General features: G+C 35.2%; 1 protein-coding gene across 2 annotated transcripts; it reads left to right on the forward strand.

The window, feature by feature from the left end:
• LOC123906644 (nuclear pore complex protein GP210) lies at positions 1-24,963 on the forward strand. 2 transcript variants are annotated; one of them, XM_045956599.1, is made up of 36 exons: positions 1-374; positions 1,599-1,864; positions 7,042-7,208; positions 7,314-7,530; positions 8,212-8,558; positions 9,325-9,504; positions 9,713-9,842; positions 9,934-10,082; positions 10,962-11,073; positions 11,171-11,754; positions 12,148-12,271; positions 12,353-12,627; positions 13,622-13,729; positions 13,934-13,996; positions 14,165-14,356; positions 14,846-14,905; positions 15,975-16,043; positions 16,308-16,454; positions 16,557-16,676; positions 17,249-17,368; positions 17,675-17,830; positions 17,914-17,976; positions 18,510-18,634; positions 19,285-19,687; positions 20,671-20,773; positions 20,860-20,972; positions 21,558-21,629; positions 21,758-21,833; positions 22,454-22,561; positions 22,678-22,822; positions 22,907-22,993; positions 23,079-23,295; positions 23,577-23,643; positions 23,955-24,046; positions 24,182-24,242; positions 24,353-24,963. In XM_045956599.1, exons 1-36 carry the CDS (start codon positions 169-171, stop codon positions 24,709-24,711), a joined length of 5,883 nt encoding a protein of 1,960 aa, XP_045812555.1. In that variant the 5' UTR covers positions 1-168; the 3' UTR covers positions 24,712-24,963. The 2 variants fall into 2 exon arrangements, with proteins under 2 accessions (XP_045812555.1, XP_045812556.1); XM_045956600.1 differs by having other exon boundaries at positions 22,910-22,993.
• The last annotated feature ends 723 nt before the right edge of the window (positions 24,964-25,686 follow it).

Genomic DNA, 25,686 nt, shown 5'->3' on the forward strand with positions numbered 1-25,686 from the left:
ACAGCTTCCCACTTTTCCAGAAAAGTCACACCACTCACTCACTCACTGACTCAGCAGTGTTGTTTGTTTGTACTTTTGTAAAACCCTAAACCCCCAAAACCTCTCTACCCAAAAACTTCAATTTCATTTCTTCCCGCAATGCAAAATCCCCAAATTTGTTGAACAAAAATGTCGAAGAAGAAGAACAAAAACATGGCGTTGATTTTGCTGAGTTCTGTAATAATGGTAATTTCAATTGTTGAACTCGCTGCTGCATCATCACCACCGCATGCTTCTTCTGGTCCTCACATCGCTGATGTTAATCTTCTTTTACCTCCCAAAATGACTTTCCCTGTTGAATATAGACTTCAAGGAAGTGATGGATGCTTCAAATGGTTACTTTCTATTTCAATTTTTTGTTTTGATTTGTTCTTATTGCATAAATTTAGCTGAAGAATTCGTAGATAGATAGTACAATGCTATTTCAATTCACCTGCAATGAACTATGAAACGCAACACTTGGTGTTGTTAAATAGTAGTTATAGCTTACCAAGACATTGAGCTGAAGAGGTTAATGAGCCCCCTTAGGACGAATAGTTCGGGAGAACTCGATTTTTGATAGGAACAATTCTTGGCAATACTTTATTTACCTGGTGGCTGAACTCTAGATTACCAGGTCCCTTCCCCTGGGAACCAAACTGCGATTGTTTTGTGATACGTTGTTTAGGACAAAATGTTGTTAAATAGTGGCTATAGCAATGTTGCATAGCAGAATTTTTATGATGTTAAATAGTTATTTTCGGCAGATCCACATTTGACACAGACACTACTAATTTGAGAAAATTGAATCTAGTCACACTTGTTTGTGTGATTGTCGTGTTAGACACCGGACACACCTTCGACTTGAAGTTTGTGTGGTTGTTGTGTGATTGTAGTGTCAGACACCGGACACACCTTCGATGTGAAGTGGCAATGCTATATAGTGCATGGGTGATATAAGTCTATCTATGATTGTATGTACTTAATTTTTTTTACTAGTAAAGTGAAAGCAAGGGGATGTGTGTTTGAGTAAGCATATACTAAAAATGGTTTATGAATGAAATTTATTTTGTTGTAATTTTATTATTATTTGATTAAAATTAAAATTGAGTTTGAAGTTTTTTTTCTTTTTATTCGTGTTGCAAAACTATATGTAAATTTTTCGATCTAATGATGTGCTTTTTATTACTCTTGGTTAAACTGATACTTGGGGGCAAAATGGGTTTTAATTTGAAGTAACTAAGCAATGTTTTTTTTTTTAATATTAAAAGTGTTTTCTTCGATCAAACTTTATATTGAAGGTAGCAGATGGTTGTTTAAGCATGCTAGATATAACATATTTATCATATCACGGGCAAGTAATTACTCGAGGATGTTTTTGGGTGTAGGGCCACTTTTGATTATTGAATTAAGAGAGCTGTATAGTGTTTATAAATAAAGACCAAGGAGGGATAGAGATATTGAGTTTCTAAATGGTGTTCGTTGATTTGGCTGTGAATTGTAATTATTTGTTATTGAGTTCATCTTGATGATTATGCGATCAATTATTTATTTATTTAATTATTTGGTGACATTGTTAGGTCATGGGATCATCATGATATTCTGTCTGTTTTGCCTGAGTATAATTCAAGCAACAAGTGCTCAACTAGTGCGAGGCTGCGATCGATCGCCCCTTACAGTGGTCGGAAGGAGACTGCTGTTTATGCTACGGATGTGAAAACTGGAATTGTGATCCGCTGCAAGGTCTTCATTGACAACATATCCAGAATCCAAATATTTCATAATTCTATTAAGCTTGATTTAGACGGGCTTGCTACGTTGCACGTCCGTGCCTTCGACAGTGAAGGTATTCTTCAAGTGCATATATTGGGAATTTTGTATGTACGTTATATCGTGGCTCTTAAGTCTTTGTACACCTCTTTTATATGGTTGGTTTTACTATTTTGCCGTATTCACTGTGCAAAATTCTATTGCAAACTATTAGAATTTAGGAGGCCTATACTCAACCACAAAAGCTAGCTTGAGAGTTGAGGTTTGCACTACACTTATAAAGGCTATCTTTGCCATATCTCGAGCCAATGTGGGACTTCTAACACACCCCCTCACGCCCAACACTATTGGCTTGGTGCGTGGAATCAACAACAACGGGTGGCCAAATATGGGAGGTCTCCACAACAAACATCAAATGGATCTAAGATAGACTCTGATACCATATTAGAATTTAGGAGGCCTATACTCAACCACAAAAGCTAGCTTGAGAGGTGAGGTTTGCACTACACTTATAAAGGCTATCTTTGCCATATCTCGAGCCAATGTGAGACTTCTAACACAAACATACTTTCTTTGCCGTATTTTCTCTTGAAATTTTCACATGATGCGATAAGGTAAGGTGTAAGAAAAACTTCAATAAACAAAACTTTATAGGATCGTCATGAGAAATGGCGTGGGGCTTATTTTGCTCTTTTTGTCTTTCAAAGTTGCTAGACCTAACTTGGGAAATAAACTATTCATCATTTATTTATTTGTCTATTTAATTCATCTATTAGACATGATTGCTTTTAGCTTGACAATTGTTTACTAATTTCAACTTTATCCTATTATCCTCATTGAATCTAGGTCAGACAGGAAATATTTATTAAACTTTGTTGGAAAATATTTAGTTTCCTAGTTTGTTATTTCTAGGAGATTCTAAGCTTATCTATTATTTCCTTTTATGTTTGTACTCTTCCTATTTAAACCAGCCTTGAGCTGAGGAATAATATACAACAGTATTTACTTATTATTTTCTACATGGTATCGAGAGCTCCCGATTTTGGGGGTCTCGCTTCCGCAAAACCCTAGCCGCCGTCGTGTTTACAATCTAACCACGACGACTGATTTTGTGTGCGGCACTGTTCACCCGTGGTACTGTTCACGCGCCACTGTTCATTCAAAATGCTGTTCACCAGAGGCACTGTTCATACGTACTGTTCACGTGATTACTGTTCACGAGTACTGTTCACTGGCGTTACTTTTCTTTGCTGCTTCCGGTACTCCTTGGCTAAGATTATTAATTATGACGTTTTTTTATTCTCGACGACGATCATCCACTTTCAAATACCGTCGTGAATGCAAATATTGTCATCGTTTGGGACATACTATTTTTCAATGTTGGAAATTACATGGTCTTCCGCGACCTTCAAATCAGAAGAACAAAGGTGGAGGTGAGGGTCATACATTCCAAGCCAGTAATTCTGATCAAGAGCATCAGTCTTCTTCAATTCAGCTTTCATTCACGATGGAACAACTAGACAGACTGTACAAAATTCTTGAATCTAACACTCTTTCTGGCTCTGTTGCCCCCAAAGGTACTTCTGCCCTTTTTAGTGTCAGTCCCAGTCGTGCTTGGATAGTAGATTCGGGTGCAAGTGATCACATGACTGGTGATTCTACTCTGTTTTCTTCTTATAGTCCATGTGCAGGTAACCATAAAATAAAAATTGCGGATGGATCCTTTTCAGCCATTGCGGGTAAAGGTTCGGTTGTGTTGTCTCCAAGTCTAACCCTTAAAGATGTTCTTCATGTCCCAAATCTATCTTGTAGTCTCATGTCTGTCAGTAAATTAGCCCAAGATAGAAATTGTCAAACTAATTTTTTCCGTACTCATTGTGTTTTTCAGGATTTGAACTCGGGGAAGATGATTGGTAGTGCTAAGGAGAGTGGAGGACTCTACTACTTCGACATTGAACCTGAATCACAACTACCTTCCAAACCAATAAGTTCATGCTTTGAATCTTTTTTAGTTTTGAATAATAATAATGATGATGTTATGTTATGGCATTCACGATTAGGTCATCCTAGTTTTCCTTATTTAAAACACTTATTTCCTGAGTTATTTCGTAATAAGGATTTATCTTTGTTTAAATGTGAAGCATGTGAATTTGCAAAACATCATCGTTCTCATTTTCCATTACAGCCCTACAAACCATCAAAACCTTTTTCTGTTATTCACAGTGATGTTTGGGGCCCTAACCGAACGAGTACACTTTCTCATAAAAAATGGTTTATCACATTAATAGATGATCACTCAAGAGTTAGTTGGGTGTACTTGTTAAAAGGGAAATCTGATGTTTGTCAGGCCGTAAAAGATTTTGTTAAAATGGTGCAAAATCAATTTCAAACAAATATTCAAGTATTTAGAAGTGATAACGGCAAAGAATATTTTAACACAATGTTGAGTGATTTTTTTCGTGAAAATGGAATTGTGCATCAAAGTTCATGTCCTAACACTCCCCAACAAAATGGAGTTGCAGAAAGAAAAAATAGGCACTTGTTGGAGGTGGCTAGAGCTTTACTTTTCGCAAGTAAAGTACCAAATTATTTGTGGGGTGAAACAGTTTTAACTGCTGCATACTTAATTAACAGAGTGCCCTCCAAAGTTCTTAATTTTAAAACTCCAATTCATATTTTCAAAGAATGTTTTCCTAATGATCGTGTTTCAAACGATTTGACCTTAAAAATCTTTGGTTGCACTGCATTTGTTCATGAACATAAGAATATTAGCAAACTCGAACCGCGTGCTATAAAATGTGTTTTTGTTGGGTATTCTCCAACCCAGAAGGGATATAAATGTTTTGATCCAAAAAACCAGAAAATGTTTGTCACCATGGATGTTACATTCTTTGAAAACAAACCTTTTTTTGACACGCATCTTCAGGGGGGAAATTTAAATGAAGATTCGTCTCAAATTGAGGACATGAGTTTTTTTAACTCGTTTCAAACTGAGGACATGAGTTTTTTTAATAATTTATCTTTGCCGGTATCACAAAGTTCTAAGACTTATACTTCTGCACCAACGAAAAATGGCCATGATTTTTTATCTAATCCTACTCCTGTTATGAGTAGTGAGCTTGGTGAATCCGAGCCTACATTTTCTCATGAAGAAAACAATGAGAATCTTGAAAACAATGATAATGATGATCTAATTGAAATGCCACAAAATAATGAGTCATATAAAGATAATAGGTTTGAAGCAGGAAACAAGACTTGGAAAGGAAAGGTTTTTGTGAGAAAGAATCACAAAGAAAGTGATGAGTCCACATCTCAACACTGTCATGAATCTGAACTGGGGGATGATCAACTTCCTAAAAAAAGAAAAGGTAAGTCTATCTCTGTTTCTGAGAGTCGTATTTTGTATCCTGATATCGATGATCCTGTGGCTGTTAGAAAACCTGTTAGATCTTGCACTAAATACCCATTGTCCAATTTTATATCATATTCAAATTTGTCTTCATCTTTTTCTGCCTTTACCTCAAAATTGTCTAGTGTAGAGATTCCAAAAAATGTACAGGTTGCTCTAGAAGTTCCAAAGTGGAGGGAAGCTGTACTTGAGGAGATGAAAGCTCTTGAAAAGAACAAAACCTGGAGTGTTATGACACTACCGGATGACAAGAAGACGGTTGGATGCAAATGGGTGTTTACTGTGAAGTATAATTCAGATGGGTCAATCGAAAGGTACAAGGCTCGATTGGTGGCTAAGGGTTTTACTCAAACCTATGGTATAGACTACTCAGAGACTTTTGCTCCTGTTGCAAAATTGAACACTGTCAGAATTCTCTTGTCTCTTGCTGCTAACTTAGATTGGCCCCTACATCAGTTGGATGTTAAGAATGCTTTTCTCAATGGTGATTTAGAAGAAGAAGTATATATGGACATTCCTCCTGGCTTTGAAGACAAGTTTGGATCAAATGTATGCAAGCTAAATAAGTCTTTGTATGGATTAAAGCAGTCTCCTAGAGCTTGGTTTGAAAAGTTCACTTATTCCATGAAGAAACAAGGATACATTCAAGGACAAGCTGACCACACCTTGTTCACAAAGTTCTCCCAAGATGGAAAAATTGCTGTCCTAATTGTTTATGTTGATGATATCGTCCTTACTGGAGATGATATAGTTGAAATGGCAAGAGTAAAGGAGAAATTAGCATTAGACTTTGAAATCAAGGACTTGGGATCCATGAGATATTTTCTTGGTATGGAGGTTGCTCGATCAAAAGATGGTATTGTAGTTTCCCAGCAAAAATACATTCTAGATTTATTGAAAGAAACAGGAATGAGTGGATGTCGACCAGCAGATACTCCCATGGATCCTAATGCAAAACTTTGGGAAGAAGGTAGTGTTCCTGTTGATACTGGAAGGTACCAGAGATTGGTTGGGAAACTGATTTATTTGTCACACACTAGACCTGACATTGCTTTCTCGGTTAGTGTAGTAAGTCAGTTTATGCATTCTCCTTTTGAGGAACATCTTGAGGCAGTCTATAGGATACTGCGATATTTGAAAGCAAATCCTGGAAAGGGATTATTTTTTAAGAAGACTAATGAAAGAAATGTGTCTATCTTTACCGATGCTGATTGGGTAGGTTCAGTCACTGACAGAAGATCAACCTCCGGATATTGTACCTATGTTTGGGGTAATCTTGTGACATGGAGGAGCAAGAAACAAGGAGTTGTAGCAAGAAGTAGTGCAGAAGCTGAGTTTAGAGCTATGGCTCAAGGTATTTGTGAAGGATTATGGATCCACAGAGTCCTAGAAGAGCTTAAGATGAAAATTGAGCTTCCATTGAAATTATACTCTGACAGTAAAGCCGCTATTAGCATAGCTCATAACCCAGTTCAACATGACAGAACCAAGCATATTGAGATCGATCGACATTTCATAAAAGAGAAGTTAGATGCCGGAATCATATGTCTACCTTTTGTAACTTCGAGTCAGCAAACTGCAGATATCTTGACCAAAAGCTTAGCAAGACCCACCTTTGAGCATTTGATCGGCAAGTTGGGCATGATAGATATCTATGCACCAACTTGAGGGGGGGTGTTGGAAAATATTTAGTTTCCTAGTTTGTTATTTCTAGGAGATTCTAAGCTTATCTATTATTTCCTTTTATGTTTGTACTCTTCCTATTTAAACCAGCCTTGAGCTGAGGAATAATATACAACAGTATTTACTTATTATTTTCTACAAACTTGTCTGTTGTGCTGCAGAAAATGTATTTTCCTCATTAGCTGGCTTACAGTTTATGTGGAGCCTTATGCCTGAAGCCAATGGACTACCCTATCGGCTTGTTAATGTTCCTATAAAGGATTCTCCCCTCAGTGATTGTGGGGGACTTTGTGGTGACTTAGACATACAAATAAAACTTGAAGATGATGTAAGTCTGTTACAAGCTGATTTGAATGTGTTAGATCACTCTGTTATAACTAATAATGCATATTCAATATTATATCCAACCTTTTTTCATGGTCCTGTTTTGCAGGGTGTATTTTCAGATCTTTTTGTAGTAAAGGGAATTGAGATTGGCCATGAGATCGTGTCAGTGCATTTGCTTGAGCCACAGTTACAGAATATGGCTGATGAGATTCTTCTTACTGTTGCTGAAGCTATGTCGCTTGAACCTCCCTCACCAGTTTTTGTCCTTGTTGGCGCAGTTGTTCCCTACACCCTTAAAGTTATCCGTGGAAATATTCCTCAAGGTTTTCTCAAGTTGTTTAATTTCTTATTGCATTGAAAAACAAATTTGGACATATACTGGGATCTTTATACTGGTTTTGTTACTTTATTCCTTCTGGGAGGCTAACCAACTATCTGACCCGATAATCTCTGCCTATGCCAATCGAATAGAAGTATCAGATGAGTTTTCACCATTATACTTTTACACTGTCCAAATTTTTTCATTTATGCGTCGGTTTTAGTCATCAAATACGGACACAATTTGATTTTTTTGGATATAGTTGGAAATGGCCTCCTAGTTTGGTGTGGTTTTTTTAACCATCTTTTGAACAAATAATAAGGGGGGTTAGGTAATTTGGTTGTTGCTTGGTGTGTTTGAGTGAAGCAAAGCGAAAATTACTGGAACCTTGTATGTTGTGTTAGAGGACGGGACTGGTTTGCTTGTTTGACCTTATTCTCTTCTTTCACCGATTTTTTTTCCTCTTTAGGAGGGTTCCTGATCCTCCATCTCTGTTTTCATTTCAATCTTTTATGTGGACAGACATAATGTCACAACTAATGCCCGGTGCTAGCACCATAGTGGTAATCGGCAAGACGTAATATCTAGTCTTTTCTTTGGGTCATACTAATGACCTTTGTATATTTGTTTTTGATATGATATTATCAATAGTCTTACCACAATTATCTTTCTTTTGCATTTGTAGTGGTTACTTTGCCTTCACCACATCATCAGTGGTCTGCCTCAAATGATTCGGTTGCTCAGGTTGACTCGAAGACAGGGTTAGCATATGCATGGAACTTGGGGATGACAGCTATCACTGTTGAAGATACAAGGGTTGCTGCCCATGTGCAAGTTTCTTCACTAAATGTGGTCCTGCCAGCTTATTTAGGTTTATATATAACACCTTTGTCTAGCTCTGGTGATCCTGTGGAAGGAATCAAATCTATTCCTCTAATGGCACGTTGGTATGTTGTATCTGGTCGTCAATATCTTATCCAAATAAAGGTTTTTGCACATGCCCATGATGAACAAGAGATTTATATTACAGAGGTAGTTTGCATTATTATACTTTGACGACTTTAGTAAAAATGGAAAAGTATGTGTATGTTGACATTCAATTTTCTTCTCTGATCTTCATCTTTCCTATACATTTACTGTTGAGACTTTACGGACATCTTTTCTTAATGTTTCTGGTAGCATTTCTCTGCAGTCTGCATAGTAAATTGTATTATCTTTTCCTTCCAAAGTTGGCTATATTTTCAAAATAAAAAATTGCATGCGAAAAAATAATACTAGGAGCAGCTTATCAATCAGCGGTATGAATTTTCCTCGGATTTGTGTTGCTTTCTGATAGAAACAGACAGTATATTAAGGAAATAGGTTAGTTTTCTAGGAGAAAGTCTCTCTTACAGTTGTAGTAGAGAAGTATAGCTCAAGTCCAGAAAAAGAAACAAAAGAAAAGAGGAATAACAATGTACAAAAAGAAAATAACCACCAGAGCAGTATAGCTCCTTTATATGATTCTATTGTTGGATGTTTCAAATCAAAAGGATGATGGTGGTTTCATTGCTAGGGTTTTGAGTTTATGGTTGGTGACCAAATTGGATACATCTCAGTTATCATTATCAATGGAAATGGTTCTTATAGACAACAATGGAAAAATGATTCATGCTATTCTTATTTTTTCTGTTACAAACTATACCTCTCTGTATTGGGAATTTCATTTTTAGTCATTCTTTTTCCTATATTATATGGATTTATTTTGTACTTTTCTTTTGATAGTTCTTCACTCATAGCATTCTGCATTGTGGTACAGAATGATGATGTCAATGTTTATGATTACCGGTCGGATTGCTGGAGAACTGTGCCGGTTTCAAATGATATTGCCTTTAAACATGGCTGGCGGAATACTAAACTCTTGAAAGCTTATTCTCAAGGACATGGAAATTTGACAGCTTCTGTGAGCTATCCTGGGGGGGCTGATGACAAAAAGGAGGTGATCATTCTTTGAGCCTATCTTATAGAAGCATAATATTCTTTGGTTTTTTTAGCCTCTTTTACTGGATGATGCACCATATGTTTCTCCGTGGCCATTTCATATTTCTTTGTTGGTTGAGATTGGATGGTGGCTATTTGTTGCTTTATAGTGTTAGGAACATTCTACTACTCTTTTGAGGACTTACATTGTTTTTGGGACCTTGTAGATTATCACGGTTGCGCAAGAAGTCATGGTCTGTGATCAAGTAAAGTTCACCTTGGGTAATGAAGGTGGAGTAATCTTACTGCCCTGGGCCCCTGGTGTTCATCAGGATGCAAAGTTAAAGGCTGTAGGAGGTTGGAAGCTTTTTCTATTTGCTCCAATCTGTAATGATTAGCTTGTTCTTGATATCTGTGCTTATACTTTTTATCCCACTACCTGTTGTAGGTTGTGCAAAGGCCGTGAGTGACTACAAATGGTTGTCTTCAGACATATCTACTGTATCTGTGTCAGCTTCTGGTACTATCCAGGCGAAAAAGCCTGGAAAAGCTACTATTAAAGTGATATCTGTATATGATTCACTAAATTATGATGAGGTAATATTATTAACTTTCGTAAAGTTTATCATGTTTGAGTCTATAAGCTGGAATCTAGCGTCATGAATTTGCATCTGTTCCTATGTTATATAGTATTTGAATGCATGAATGTCGTTTAGTAGGGGAGTAATATAATATGGTATTTGCTAAAGCATATTGGCTGGACCTTTACCATGTGTGCTTTGTTTGTGAGATCACCCCATTAAACTTCATTCCTTTCTAAATGGTATCTATATCTTGGTTCTTACCAAGCTACAACCGAAACATTGCTTCCCTATTCCAAAATAAAATATCTGTGTTTTCTGCCTGAATTTGATGAATTCCTTCTTGCTTGGTGGTGGATCCTTTCCCTTGTTTTGAGGCATTTTTGTGATAACTTGTGTAGATTGATCCATGATTCCTCGTTCTTTTAATCACACCATTGGTATTTGTTCTCCTACTACGTTCCAAATGTCTTCTGTCTATACTTTATAGCTACTTTCATTGATTTCAATGAGTTCGTCAGATGCTGATCTGATGTGAGACATGAATAGGATGATTATGATATATGATATATCTTTTTATGTGTTTCCTTAGCTTTACTTTTCGAATAATATCACAGATGTGTGTTTTTGGCCTTCTGCTATCATGATGACACTAGTGAGGTTTTTCTGTAAAAGAAGGGATACAGTAATCAAAATTAAAGAGACTGGTTTATTCTCTGATGATAATGAGCTGATTTTCTCACTACACAATATTACAGGTGTTTTTTGTGAGTCTGTGCCATTTGTGTATATACTTCTATCCATGTATAAAATATTCATAAAATTTACTTTGAATTGCTTTGGATGTTTATACAATTCTTCCAATTTTTTATTTCGTAATTTTATTTTCTTACAGGTCCTGGTTGAAGTCTCCATTCCATCTTCTATGGTTATGCTTCACAATTTTCATGTAGAAACTGTTATTGGATCTCGTCTTCAAGCTGCTGTGACAATGAAAACATCTAATGGTGACACCATATGAAAGGATATTTTGTAGTTTACTTTTCATTTCACTAACAACAACACAGTTTGGTACTTTTGTTTATGTGAATATTTCATGCGCAGGTGCCTTTTTCTATAGATGCGATGCCTTCAATTCTTTGATAAAGTGGAAAGCTGGAAGTGAGTCTTTTGTAGTTGTCAATGCATCTCAGGAGTCGTCATACTTGGAAACATTGCCAAATAGTCAGGTCCATCCATCAGATGAGGGCTTTCCATGTTCTTGGACTCACATATATGCTTCTAATACTGGTCAAGCAATAATCCGTGCCACACTTTCTCTAGAATATCACCAATTCAGTCATGCTCCTGTTGTGTTAAAAGCATCTTTACGCATTGCGGCATATCTACCCTTTATTGTACGTCAGGCAGGTGACGGAAACCACTTTGGTGGTTACTGGCTTGACTTGGCTCAAGCAGAAAACAACAAGCAATTGCATAGCTTGGAGGAGTTAGATCTTGTCCCTGGGACAAATTTAGACTTATTACTTGTTGGTGGACCTGAACCATGGAACAAACATGTTGATTTTATTGAATCTGTGGATGTTTTGGGTGGAGAGAATGATCTGTCTGATGGAGTTCTCGTGCATCAGATATCTGACAACAGTAGGACTTTGTACAGAGTTTTATGTCAAAGACTGGGAACCTTTGTAAGTTTCAGTATTCATTTCTTATTAGAAAGTATCAGTGTTTTTTTTTGACCAAAAAAGTATCATAGTTTTAGTGTAGTGCTTGTGTGCAACAGTGCAACATTAGTCACTTATTGTGTTTAGTTAGTTTAGTGGTTGCAACAAAATTCTTTAGTAGCTTGTACCAGGATTCTATCACTCTCAGATATAACTATATACAACTGTAAATAGTTGTGTATAGGAACTGGTAGCTATATGCAGATGGTAGAGAATAGAAAATTTCTTAGTCAGATATCTCAATACTCTCTATTTTCTCTCATTTTCCTTCATTTTCTTTCATTCTCTTGTAATCCCTAGTATTTTTAACATGAGATAGGAGTTGGGAAATAATAACCTTTGTTTCATATGACCCAGAAACTGCTTTTCAAACGTGGAAATTTGGTTGGGGATGATCATCGTCTGCCTTCTGTAGCTGAAGCTTTGCTGCCAGTGATATGTAGCATTCCTTCTTCTATTGTACTTATAGCTGATGAGCCAGGTAGGCATTTCACACAATGTTTTAATAATTGACAACCGAGTTTTTTAGATTTCTGTTTCTTGATTTAATTGTTTTCTCCAGTGAATGAATATGAAATTATTAGAGCATCTGCTCAAGCTGAGCGTAGTTCACGGAGACTTCGCGATAACCCTATTACTGTGGCAAATGGGCGCACTATTCGAATATCTGCAGCTGGTATTAGTGCTTCTGGAGAAGCGTTTGCAAACTCATCGTCTCTAAGTTTGAAGTGGGAGCTCGGCAGCTGTGAGGGACTAGCATATTGGGATTATGCATTTAATATTGTGAAGTCCAGCGATTGGGAGAGGTTTTTGGTCTTGCAAAATGAATCAGGATTGGTACAGAGAGATTTGATTCCTAATAATTGCCATTTTATTTTATTTTATTTTATTTACTATCTGACCTTTTGACTGGATTTTACAGTTTCTGGTAATTTAGTTGTGTGTGAAAACTTGCTGTCCCAGATAGCAGTTTATTTTTATTTTCCTTTGTGAACATTACTTTATGTTTGTGCATGCCGTACTCGGACTTAGTAGACTAGCTAAGTAAGTGTGTGTGAGATCACAATGAGTGTACTAATTTGGCAATAAATTATTTATAATCCCAATCCTGTATCATTGGAGTACGTGTTGTTTTTTATGTTGCGGTCCTGTGTTCTTATTAATGAATTATTAGTTGCCTCCACACTTCGCTATGTCTATGCTCAACCTATAAAATAAACTTTATGTTGCGTCTCTTTACAATTCAATGATATATAATCCTAATCCCATATCATTGTTGTAGTGGCCCCTTCCTATTAACTAGTCCTGTATTTGTCTAGTTCTTTGAAACAGTGTCAAGCAATTTAAGAAGTTGATTTAAAGTTTCTCGGTGTGTGATACATGTTAGAATTACTAAAATGTCATTCTTTGACTCTTACCTAAGACACTAAAGTCCAAAGGCAAGATCTATATGACTATATGGTGATTTTACACTATATTCACTTTACCAGTTTGTGGGAAATCTTGACTGTATTAGTATGATATAATCTATACTTGTAAAATCATTTTGTCTGACAAAGCTCCAATTCGTTACACAATTCATTTTTTCCGACATTGCTATTTGGCATGTGATAGAGCCCTTTTCCAATGATTTCAAAGTTATGCTTTAAAATATTTGCTGCTGAAATAGTGTAAATTTTTTGTGGGTCTTGTATAATGTATACCTTGCTGTGTAATATTCATGTAACTTTTAACTAATTGATAATTCTTTTTCCGTAAAGGGTGAATATTATTTTACATATCTTGCTCTAGTGTATGAATAACTAAAGTGACTTTAAATGCTGTTTCTTAGTGCATTGTTCGTGCTACTGTTACTGGCTTTCTCGATGGCTTGGGAGATGGTACATTTCACCAGTTTTCTCAAACTGAAAATGTGCTTACAGATGCCATTCGTTTACAGGTACTATCTGTTGAAATTAATTTTTTAGATTGTGACACTTGTTCTTTAACTTAATTAAAAATGAATAGTTTATAAGTTTAATGGTTAAGTTCTGATTCATCTCTCTGCAATTGTTCTTTATGATGGGTCTTTAGAGCAATTATGTTCTTATTATTGTTTTGTCCTGAGAAGTTGTCTTATCTTTATATTGGTGTGACAATGCAGCTTGTTTCTATGCTAAGAGTTGATCCAGAGTTCAGCTTGATATATTTCAATCCTAATGCAAAGGTAACACTTGTGGAAAGATATTATCTTTTATTCTAACACCTATAAATAGGGGCTGATGCTTAGTCTTTTGTATCAAGTTAATATCCAGTTATTATCAATAATATTCATAGTTCTTATCTTATTATTTTTCTCATTTTTTTTAACAATGTTCTCTATGTCTGCCTTAAGGTAAATTTGTCAATTACTGGGGGGAGCTGTTTCTTGGAAGCTGTTACAAATGATTCTCAAGTGGTGGAAGTTACTCAACCAACAACAGGATTAGAATGTCACCAACTGAGTTTGTCCCCTAAAGGGTTAGGGATAGCTAATCTGACTTTATATGACATGGGGCTAACTCCTCCATTAAGAGCATCTGCACTTGTAAGTTCTATTTTCAATCAATTTTGTATTGCTTGAAATTTAAGGAAAATTCTTGATTTTGATGTCCATACCTCTATATTTTCGTAGTTATGATCCCTTGTCTGTTAGAATGACTAATTATTAATCACCTTTCTTCCTTCATCCTTGTGACACTTATTTTTGTCGACCTAGCCACAATTTTTTTGTCCTGTCATCCAGACTTAAATATCAATACAAAATCTCGTAATCGGCCATTCCAAATTTTGACCTTTCCCTACCTACTCTTGTGACTAGTTTTTTTCTTCTTTTGAACGGCCTACTCTTGTGACTAGTGCTGTCCTCAATTCAGTGAGTAAAGCGTGTGATCTTGTAGTAAAGTTTATTGACTTGTGTAGGAGTTCAGAAATTTGCTTCAGTTTTCTTTAATCTTCACTGCAACACAACTTGTCCTAGCTCTCTGTAAATAATTGATGTTTAATGTTTGGTGCTTTTAATGGTGGAATGTTACAGGTCCAGGTTGCAGATATAGAATGGATTCAGATCATGTCAGGAGAAGAAATTAGCCTAATGGTATGTCTTTTTATTCTTGTATTTTGGTTTAAAATGGCTTAATTTAATGATTTTATTGGATGGCCATATATGCACCACATAATGACTTCACTAACTAACAGGTAGAGAAAACCAAAAGAAAGGCGTAGTAACACTTTGTAAAAAAATTAAGAATTTAATCCTCTATTGACCTTTGTCTCTAGTTCTTGACACTGTTGCGGGATTTGGTCTTTTCCTGCTATCTTTGGCTAGTGTAAGGAAGGGATGTTTTTTGATAGATTCAACTGGTATAAAGAGAATGAAAACAGAGAGAAGCAAAACAATTGGACAATAGATGTCTCTGAGAATCTTATTACTGTATTCTTTCTATGATGGCCAGGAAGTCTACAAGTAGGCACATACAAGCGTGAATCCGAGATCACCCTAAATCCCTAATTCATTCCTAACTGACTCCTCACTTAGCTATTAAATGCCTACCTACTCTGCTGATCCACTATTTATAGATTTCAATCACATTTACAGTTAGTTATACCCCCTAATTCTTGTTACCCTTCCTCATGTATGCAGCTTTCCATCCGAGGCCTATATAGCTTTGAGCCAGTTTTTGAATAGGATGTGTGTGTTGTGTAGTGAAGGGGAGCCTTGACACAACTGGTTGTAATTTGTAAATGTTGCCACGTGTCTATGTCTTGGGTTCAAATCATGAAATCAGTCTCCTGCTAATGCAAGTTGGACTGTCTACAATAGATCCTCAATGGATCCCCACCCCTTCCCTCGACCCAGCATGTGGGAGCTTTATAGCACTAGGTTGCTCTTTTTTGTTACTGTGCATGGTACATGCATAGTTTTCCTAAAATAGTGTCCAATGCTTGGGGATTGAGAGCAAGACTTGTAAGTAAATGGGAAAAATTCCACAGCATTATTTCTACACAGTTTCTATATGTTTGAAAATAAAAAACATGAAGATCATTCAACTGACAAATTTACAGTTTCTATTGCTCTTTTTTGTAATTTATAAATATGATTATTGATTAGTGGCTATATATTCAACCTAGAATTTCAACATGATGTACTATCCTGATCTTTACAGGAAGGAAGTTTGCAAACTATTGACTTATTGGCCGGTACAAATGGAGGAAACAATTTTCATGCTTCCCAGGTTTTAATCGGTTTCCGTATTTAATTTAATGAGCTACAATCAGTTTTTGTATTTAATTTAATGAGCTTACAATCAGTTTTTGTGATTGGCATGTTTTACCCTGATCTTGTGGGAAATTATCTTTACTGCCTTTACCATGGTCAATAAGGCTAATATTTTAGTCTTTTTGGATGTTATCTTCCCCATATTCACCAATGAAAACATGTCATAGTGAGTTTTTTCTATTTCAACTTGCAAACTAATGACTGGGAAACTATGATGCAGTTTGTTTACATGAATCTTCATGTTCATGTTGAGGATACTATAATTGAGCTGCTGGATACTGACAGTCTGTCTAGTCATGTTGGTAGACATGTTAATGCACCAAGTTTTAAAATAAAGGGGAGATATCTTGGAATTACAACCCTTTATGTAAGTCTAATATCAACATCTATAAACCTGACCTTAATCTAACTAAATTTTTTCATGGACTTCGAAGAACTCAAAATCTTGGTCATTATTTCTTGAAACCAGGTTAGTGCTATGCAACATTCTGGACATGTAGTACAAAGTCAAGCTATTAGGGTGGAGGTGTACAAAGCTCCAAGAATACACCCTCATGAAATTTTCCTGCTACCTGGTGCGTCATATGTGGTATGTCCGAAAGTACAAGCGTTGTTTCTTCAGTACTAGTTTAACTTGAAAATGTGGACTTCAAAAGAACATCATACCACATTCTTCTCTTTAGTTAATGTTTTATTTTTCTGTTGGAAAAGGAAAGGTTGATTTCTTTGTAAAAAAATAAGTGCTTACATTTATTTCTAGATTCGCAATTCATCAATATCTCTACTTATTTGTTTCCTTGCTGCCCTAAAATTTCTGTCGCTAGTTTCAAGGTTATCTTCTTTTTTTAATTTTTTTTATTGAATGGTAGTTTCAAGGTTATCTTAATGGGGTCAAGTCTAGAGTTATTTAAGGAGCCTATGATATTTGCAATATGTACCTTGTTTTTTAGCTTGTAAAGACACAATTGAAGGGTTTCAGTTTGTCTTCATACAAGTCTTTCATCCTTACTTCTCTCTTATCTGTATTTCTCAGTGTTTTCTTTTGTGATTATTTATCTTCACAAATTGTTTTTCAATCTTGAGCTACTGTGACCATTGGCGCTATTGTTTTATCAGTCTTGGTTTTATAATGATGGTGTTTTATTTAATTTATTTGCCTAGCTTACCGTGGAAGGTGGCCCATCTCTCGGTGTTCATGTTGAATATGCAGTTGAAAATGATAAAATTGCAAGTATTGATAGATATACTGGACGGCTCTTGGCAATTTCTACTGGGAACACAGTAAGATGTTAAATCCTGCTTAGGGTTTTTTATGTTTACTTATTATTAACTATTTTTTATTCAAATTTGTTATGAAGTATATGCACCTTTTAGCTGATTGTCACAAAGCACATACTTTTATACACATACACAGGACAGATTTTGTACTTTAGCTAAACAAGGGTGTTTTGTTGTAATTTAGTGGTCATGCTACTAGGACAGATAACTTGCAGGTGTAAAATAACTTGTTCCGCTGGCATTTTCAGTTTTATAAAATGAATTTCTGCTTTTGCGAACACGTGATGATATTTCTGCCCTATTCTTCAGACGATTATCGCTAGCGTCTTTGTGAATGGAAATACTGTGATTTGTGAAGCAAGGAGTGTTTTAAAGGTGGGAGTTTCATCTACTATCAAATTGCACATGCAGAGTGAACAACTAGGAGTTGGCTGCAAACTACCAATTTATCCGTTATTTCCTGAGGTGATAGTTAAAAAAATTTGTGAAATATTCTTTCAATTGTGTATTTCATATGTTAATATTGATGGCCTTTTTGGTTTTGCCAGGGAAATTTATTTTCTTTCTACGAGCTATGTAAAAGTTACCAGTGGACTATTGAAGATGAACAGGTTTGGCTTTATTTTCAAATTATCTTTTTAAGCAATGCCGCAAGGATTAAGTAGCATTAATGGAGTGCAATCAAGTACACTCCATACGATAGTTATACCTCTTAGAAATCGAAACACCATTATATATGGTCTAAAAGTCATATTTCAAGGAAGCAAAACAATATGAAGTTTTAGATTCACAAGGAAAGTGTGTTTGGTCTGAAAGAAACAACTAGTTTTATACAAAGAACATAAAACTACATCTTAAACGTATCTTTTCTGTTTAATTGCCACACCATAATTAATAGAGAATTCAAAGCCAAACAAATTTGTGCTGCCAGTATAAAATTTATAATTGTTGACTAATTCACCATTTGCCTTGCTTATTTCCCCTATTTCCCCAGTTATCAACAGGCAACAGCTAACAAAGCTAATATACTTCTACTATGATACACCATAAATCATTGCACCATAAAACTATCATTTTCTTCCTAAGAAAATCACACTCGACAGTGTAAGATAGTCTAAAAAATTGACTTTGCTATGTTTTTTAGGTGCTGAGTTTCAAGGTGGCAGAGAGCTTGCATGGTGAAAAATATGGGACCGCTTCAGAAGATAGTCAAGTTGGCGGTTATTTTGATGAGAATGACATTGGCTTTATTAACGTCTTGTATGGAAGGTATTAAGTTGTGCATCATTCTTGTCAAGAATAGTAGCATGCCATACTCTTTCTCTGTTAAAAACTCTTAAATATCTGGATTCAAATAATGACCTTAATCTCTTATGGTTCCAGTATATATATCATTGTTGGAGTCATTCAAGCTTTATATTGGCTTTGCTTAGTTTAATTTTTTTCTTTCTTCTTTTTCTCTTTCATTAGATATGATTCATCTGATATGATATAATGTTTAGTTTAATATATGTATCTGATCCCACCCCATTAGAAAATACTTCAGGGGTTGTCGTTGCTAAATTTAATTCCTTTTTAGAGGCAACATAAAAATTGCCAGCTTTAATTAATTTATATTATATCCTTTTATTCCTTGATATGTTTTCTATGTTTTTCTCAGATAGATATGATTCAGTTACCGTTTTCAGTCCCTAAACCTTAGAGATTGCTGATTTTTTCTCCTTGTATATATTGTCTGATTTTCCTCATGTAATACACTCAATATAATGTTTTGTATTCAATCTGTAGTGAAGTGTAAATATAATTTACAGCAAGTGGTCAACTTATAACATCAATAAACATTTTAAAAGATACGGTATAGAAATATGTAATTGAGTACCATATATTTTCTTATTTATTTATTTATTTATTTTGGCTAGGTCTGCGGGCAAGACAAAAGTTGCTTTGTCATTCTCGTGCGAGTTTTCAACTTCTGGGTCGAAAACACAGTCAAGGTTGTACAGTTCATCTTTATCAGTAACAGTAGTTCCCGATCTTCCCCTGGCTTTGGGACTCCCAATAACCTGGATTCTTCCTCCCTACTATACAACTACAAGCCTTTTGCCTTCCTCCTCAGAATCTTATTATGATGGTCAGAATCACAAAGGAACCATCAAGTATTCTTTATTGAGTAGTATAGATAAAAATGCTCTGCAGAATGATGCCGTGTTCATTGATGGGGATAAAATTAAAACATCAGAAAGTAATAATCTTGCATGCATTCAAGCCAAAGATCGTACCACTGGTAGAATAGAGATTGCTTCCTGCGTCAAGGTTTCTGAGGTATGGATTTTATCTATCACCTACTGTTTATTTGGGACCATTTGTTGGCAGTTGACGCTCTTAGGATAATGAATGGTTATATCCATTGTATATTTAATTATTAACCATTAGATTTACAAGAGTCCAATTGAGTCTGAAATTTATTGTCTAATATTTAAAATAAAAAAATAATCCATAGGTAGATGTTTCAGTTATACATGTGTCTGTATGGAGTTTTAGAGAGTGAGAGAGAGAGAGAGGGTAATATTAGAGAAAGAGAAGCAGTGTTATTAATGGTTGCTTATGGCACCAGCCAAAAATCCGCCATATAAACAGTTGCTGCCTATGGAGGCTGACACAAAATCCGCAATGGCGGTAATTTAACAACACTGTAGAGAAGTATTTAGTAAGAGAAAAAATGTATAATTTAAATTTTTTATAATATAATTATAAGTGGACGGATTGTATGTTTACTAAGAATTGTGCTAGTAACATCCTCTCTAAGAAAAGTAGTTGTAGCATTAAATTTATAAATAATATTTACTTCTCCATAATTACCCTTATAAATATTGATATCATAAGAGGGAGAGACTTTATGATTCCCAATGGTAAATTTAATAGGGGCATTTTTATACAGAATTCATTAATGCATGTGAAAATTTGAAAAGAGTCTTGTATTAGGGGACGAGAAAACCTCAAAAATTGGATCTTATAATAAGGGACGGAGGGAGTATTAAAGGTTGTGTTGTTAGCACTCATTTTTTACTAAATGGGATTTGATGGATTGGATTTTTTTCATACTTTTTTAACCGATCATAGATGCATCAATCACTTATTGTTTATCCATCCATCTTGGTCAATATTACCCCTGGCTGCCATTCTGTCTCAGCAGAATAAGTATATCTACTATATTGACCATGTTATTTGCTTTATAGTCTAGATATATCATATATGTCATTTTTTTGCGAATTGTAATTCACCATAATTTCTATATCATGATCAAGGTTACTCAAGTTAGAATAGCAAGTAAGGAGGTGCTGTTCAAAGTGATTGACCTTGCTGTTGGTGCAGAATTTGATCTTCCAACAACCTTTTATGATACTCTAGGTATCAACACCCCCTTAATACTATATCACAGTAGGAACTTCAGATTGAAAGTACTCATATTTTATTGTCTTCCTTTGGTTAAACAGGAAACCCTTTCTATGAAGCATACAATGCAGTGCGTGTCTATGCTGAAACTAACTACCCTGATGTTCTTGCCATAAACAAAACTGCTGATGGAAAAGGGAATATTCACATAAAGGTTCGTTGATTGTTTTCATTAGAAATCATTTTCTTGCTTGTCTATGTTCTTTGGATTTCGACAAAAAGCAGTATAAGAACCTGCAGCTTGCACATTTGCAGAGTTTTGGAACTAACTAGGTAGATAAGTTTCGTGTGTTTTCACCTAAAATTGTATCACGTGACTTTAGTGTCAGTTGAAGTTGTAGGATTTGGGATTAATCGATTATTAAGGAGGGAAGAGAAAGAATAAGACGTAGCATTGTGATTATGACTTGATACAGAGGGCTATATATTAATTAATCCTTAGTTTTTTACTAAAAGAGGATCTAAGATATCTTAAATAATTCTAAGAGTATAAGATATTTTTTTCATTAATTCCAGCAGTTTCTAATGAAGTGAAACCTGCATAGTCTTATCAAGATCGGGCTTAGTTCACTTTATTCGTGGTTGCGATTTAACTTAAAGAGAGCCTGTCTGTGTGTGTAACATCAGAGAAACTTTTTGGAATCTAGCCAGAATTTGCCATGTCTAGTACTTAATTTGCTTTATGTGGAGTTGCTTTACTCAGCTAAGTAAACTTGTTTCGACTGACTCATTGTTGAAGGCAATTCGGCACGGGAAAGCTCTTGTGCGTGTAGCAATTAGTGAAGCCCAACAAAAGTCAGACTACGTGCTGGTAAGTAATATCTATTTGCCCTGCACTTTATAACAATAAATTACTGTTCTACATGCAGTTCTTGATCTTAAGTCTTAACCCATATGTATATCTACTGGATTCTCTGAATCTTTTTCATTTTCTTGCAGATTAGAGTTGGTGCCCATGTATATCCTCGAAATCCAGTTCTTCATATTGGAAGTCCTCTTAACTTGAGCATCAGAGGTGTGGCTAGTTTGAATGATTGCTGTTAATTTATTCTTCTATCAATGATTTCATTCTCAGGAATACTTTCTTTTTTTAAGAAAAATCTATTTGTTAGAGGTTAAAAGAAACCATTTGCTTACATTTACTGTACAACTTAAGATATTGGGAGAGTTAGTTCATGACCGATATCAGAGGCAAACATGCAATGACCAACTCTCCGGATGGATGGAGTTTTTGGTTTATTAATCAAATCCATACGCTTTGGTGAATGAAACTGATTTATCAAAGACTGGAAACATTGGACAACAAGTGTACTCGGATCGACAGAAATGCATTGGTGGGTTACATTGACATGGCTCATTTGTCTTGGGAGTAATTGGCTTTGTGAACTAAGTGAATGACATTGAAAATAGTATAATGTATAATATAATTGTTGTGAACTTGAAAGAGAAGGTAAAACTCACAAGGGGATGACTTACTGGACTCTAGATTGTGAGTGTGGATGTATATGTTTCTGGACAGTGGCAGATTGTTCTTTTTCCAGTTGTTCTAATTAGTTTTATTTTTTTGCCCTTTAATATTTGACCTTTTTACTATTTCTTCAGGAAGGATAATGTCATTCTATCTTCATATTTCAGGATTGAATGATAAAGTTTCTGGACAGTGGGTTACGACTAATGAAAGTGTAATATCAGTGGATGCGTTATCTGGAGTGGCCAAAGCTATTGGAGAAGGTTCAGCCCAAGGTGCTAAATAATAATATTAAATGAACGTTTCAATTGTCAACTTGTCATTGTCAAGAGTTTTTGTTTAATACAGTTATACCAATCCCTATTGATTTGAAACATGTTATTATGAACAGTATATTTCCATTATGAAAGATCAAAGAAGCTGCAAACAACAATTACGGTGTTGAAAGGACACAGTATTTCTGTGGATGCTCCAAAAGGGATGTTAACTAATGTTCCATACCCTACAAAAGGATACAACTTCTCCGTGAAGTTCAGGTTTGTAAATTATAACTCTAGACATTTTTTTTTTGGTGTAAATGTCATCACCTTTATTTACTTTCGTGACTGGTTCAATTGCAGTAGTACCACCTATGGTGAAAGCCTTGATGCACCAGGAGGAAACAAGATAATATCATTCGACTGTAGAGTAGATCCGCCATATGTCGGGTACTCTATCTTCACTCATTTATCTGATATGACCCTTTAAGAAGTCAATTCATTCTTAGACATTGTTTACATGCATTAACTGAAGGTACGTCGAGCCATGGCTGGATTTGGACACTGGCAACTCATATTGCGTATTTTTCCCTTACTCACCCGAGCATTTAGTGCACTCAATACCCAAGTCAGAAGGCACTAGACCAGACGTATCTGTCTCCATATATGCTTCTCTCAAAGAACATGAACATGTTTTGGGATCTGCATCAGCTCTTTTCATTGGAGGTTTTTCTATAATGGAAATGGGCAAGGTATGGCATACTAATATGGCAAAACTGAATACATGAATTTTTTGTCGCATTGACATTGCTTGAAAACCCACACACACAGGTATGTGTGTTTCTGCGCATGCTTGTGTTGTGTGTGAAACAAGTGTTTGATTAATTAGGTTGAGTGCCTCATATCTTGCAGGAGTGGTTTCTTGATCTTATTTTGTCCAATTTGCCCTCCTTTTTGCATGTTGTATTTTGAATTATAAATTTAGCAGACCCTTCAAAATCTCATCGAAAATTCTTTTTCTTTCTCCCCTCAGGATCCAATGCAGCTGAGTCTGACACCAGACTCAAACAAAACTTACATAACCATAGTGGGAAATACCGGTAAGATGGCATATCATAGTACATCTTTTCAGTTAGAAATAATGTAATTTATTATATAAATATAGTAAATTAGGAATGTTGACTTTTGGATTTATTATGAATATACATATACATTCAATCCTCAATATATAAGGAAATCAGGAAACAAATCATAATAATAATGAGTCTTAAAATTTGAGTTCAGCCTAACTTATCACTTGAAAAGAAGAATGTTGGAAAGTCCTGCACTTGTTGAGGGTGTAGTTGCTACAGATATTTCATCATTGTCTTCTACTATATGTAATACTAATTAATTCGGTGGCTTATCACAGATGTCGAAATTCACTGGAATCGCCGAGATTTGATTATGATCGTTCCCATCAGTAAAGACGATTTTGGCGTTCGAGGTTTTGCACGTTATGAGGTTAGTGCTCCAAAATTCCAATGCTAAAACATTACCTGAAAAGTTCAACACTAATCAGTGACTCTAATAAAAGTTCTGATTATAAATTTGAAGTATACACTTAACTTAATGTATTTCTCTTGTTCATGTTTCCAGGTCAAACTGCTGAAAGGCGAGAGATTCAAAGACAAAATCATCATCACACTCCCAACTAATGGTTACGTATTCGATGAGCTAATGACTTGATTGATTAACACTAGCTGTTTATACCTTTACATTACAAAGGGAAATTTCACGAGTTTAATTTATCTTCTACTTGTTTTGCAGGTCAGAGAATGGAAATAGGCATAACCCATGAACCTGAACCGGATGAAAAAGCACTCTCCAATGTAGCCATAAATAAAACCCTCTGGGCAAAGATCTTGGGTTGTCTCCTGTTGTTGATACTTTCGATCTCTGCCTTCATATGTTTCCTGGACAAACCAGATAGATCGCAGGAAACAAGTGCTCCGATCACTGCAACTATTGCATCACCTGCAACTCCTTACAGAAGCAGTCCACCTGTTACAAATGAAATGTCTCCTCGGACGCCACAACCATTTGTAGACTATGTAAGAAGAACGATCGATGAAACTCCGTACTACAAGAGGGAAGGAAGAAGAGTTAATCCACAGAATACGTTTTAGGCTCCCACATCAGAGGCTAATACATAGATTCATACTTGTACTCTGTTGTATTATTTTCAAACTGACAATTTTGGTCACTACATGGTGTTGTATAAATTTAGGAATATATAGTGTCATTTGTGATGCATACATTAAATACAGTATTTATCTCGTGGTTAGGTTAGTGTAGCTTCCACCATCCAATGTGTGTTGAAATTGCATTACATTGCTTCTCCAATTAGCTTATCTCGTTTATTTTTAATCTTTTTGAAAGTCATTATTGTTTATTTTGTGAATTTTTTTTCTTAAAAAAAGTGATGAATCAAAGATGGAAAGTCAGAGCAAAATAAGAAGTTTATTTAAATATTTCATAAAATTTGCTTTGCAATATAAAAAAAAATAGTAATTTTATGTTCTAAGTGATATGACCCAATCCATGATTCAAGAAAATCTGAGACGGGAAAAAGATTCTAGGGACGAATCGATAGAGTCAAGGTCTCAAAGTAGGAATTTTAATTAATTGAATACAATTCGGTACAAATGAGAAACTATGTGATAATAGAATAAGAGTTTTATGAGAGAAGAAAATATTTGTTTATTCATTGATTGTGTTTCAAATGAGGCACAAAATCTTTAAATATAACCATCAAAGCTAAAAGAGTGAAATAATATAAATAAATTATTATTTTAAAAAAAACTAATAATCTTTGATTAAAAAAAAAAAACTAATAATCTAATACTTATTTCCTATTACAAAATCACAAGGGATGTTATATTTTTTATGAAAATCATCAAGTTTCTATCTAATACAAAGAGTAGTCAAGATCCATTCTCACACTCATGACTTATTTAATTATTATCAAAGTTAAGAACTAAATGAAGGTCATATATACACAAAGTATATGAGGGTCCAAAATAACGAGGAGCTTTCCACATTCGCCAAAAACACAAATTTTGTGATAGCTTTTTTTACGCAAAATAAGAAGTACGTTTTCG

The sequence above is a fragment of the Trifolium pratense genome, linkage group LG2 (assembly GCF_020283565.1).
Source record: "Trifolium pratense cultivar HEN17-A07 linkage group LG2, ARS_RC_1.1, whole genome shotgun sequence".
In the NCBI taxonomy this organism is placed as follows: domain Eukaryota; kingdom Viridiplantae; phylum Streptophyta; class Magnoliopsida; order Fabales; family Fabaceae; genus Trifolium; species Trifolium pratense.

Coding starts and splice junctions, on each gene's coding strand:
- LOC123906644 (XM_045956599.1), top strand. CDS start 169: ATGTCGAAGAAGAAGAACAAAAACATGGCGTTGATTTTGCTGAGTTCT. Junction 13,730..13,933: donor CAGATGCCATTCGTTTACAG/GTACTATCTGTT, acceptor GTGACAATGCAG/CTTGTTTCTATGCTAAGAGT. Junction 19,688..20,670: donor CCTGCGTCAAGGTTTCTGAG/GTATGGATTTTA, acceptor ATCATGATCAAG/GTTACTCAAGTTAGAATAGC.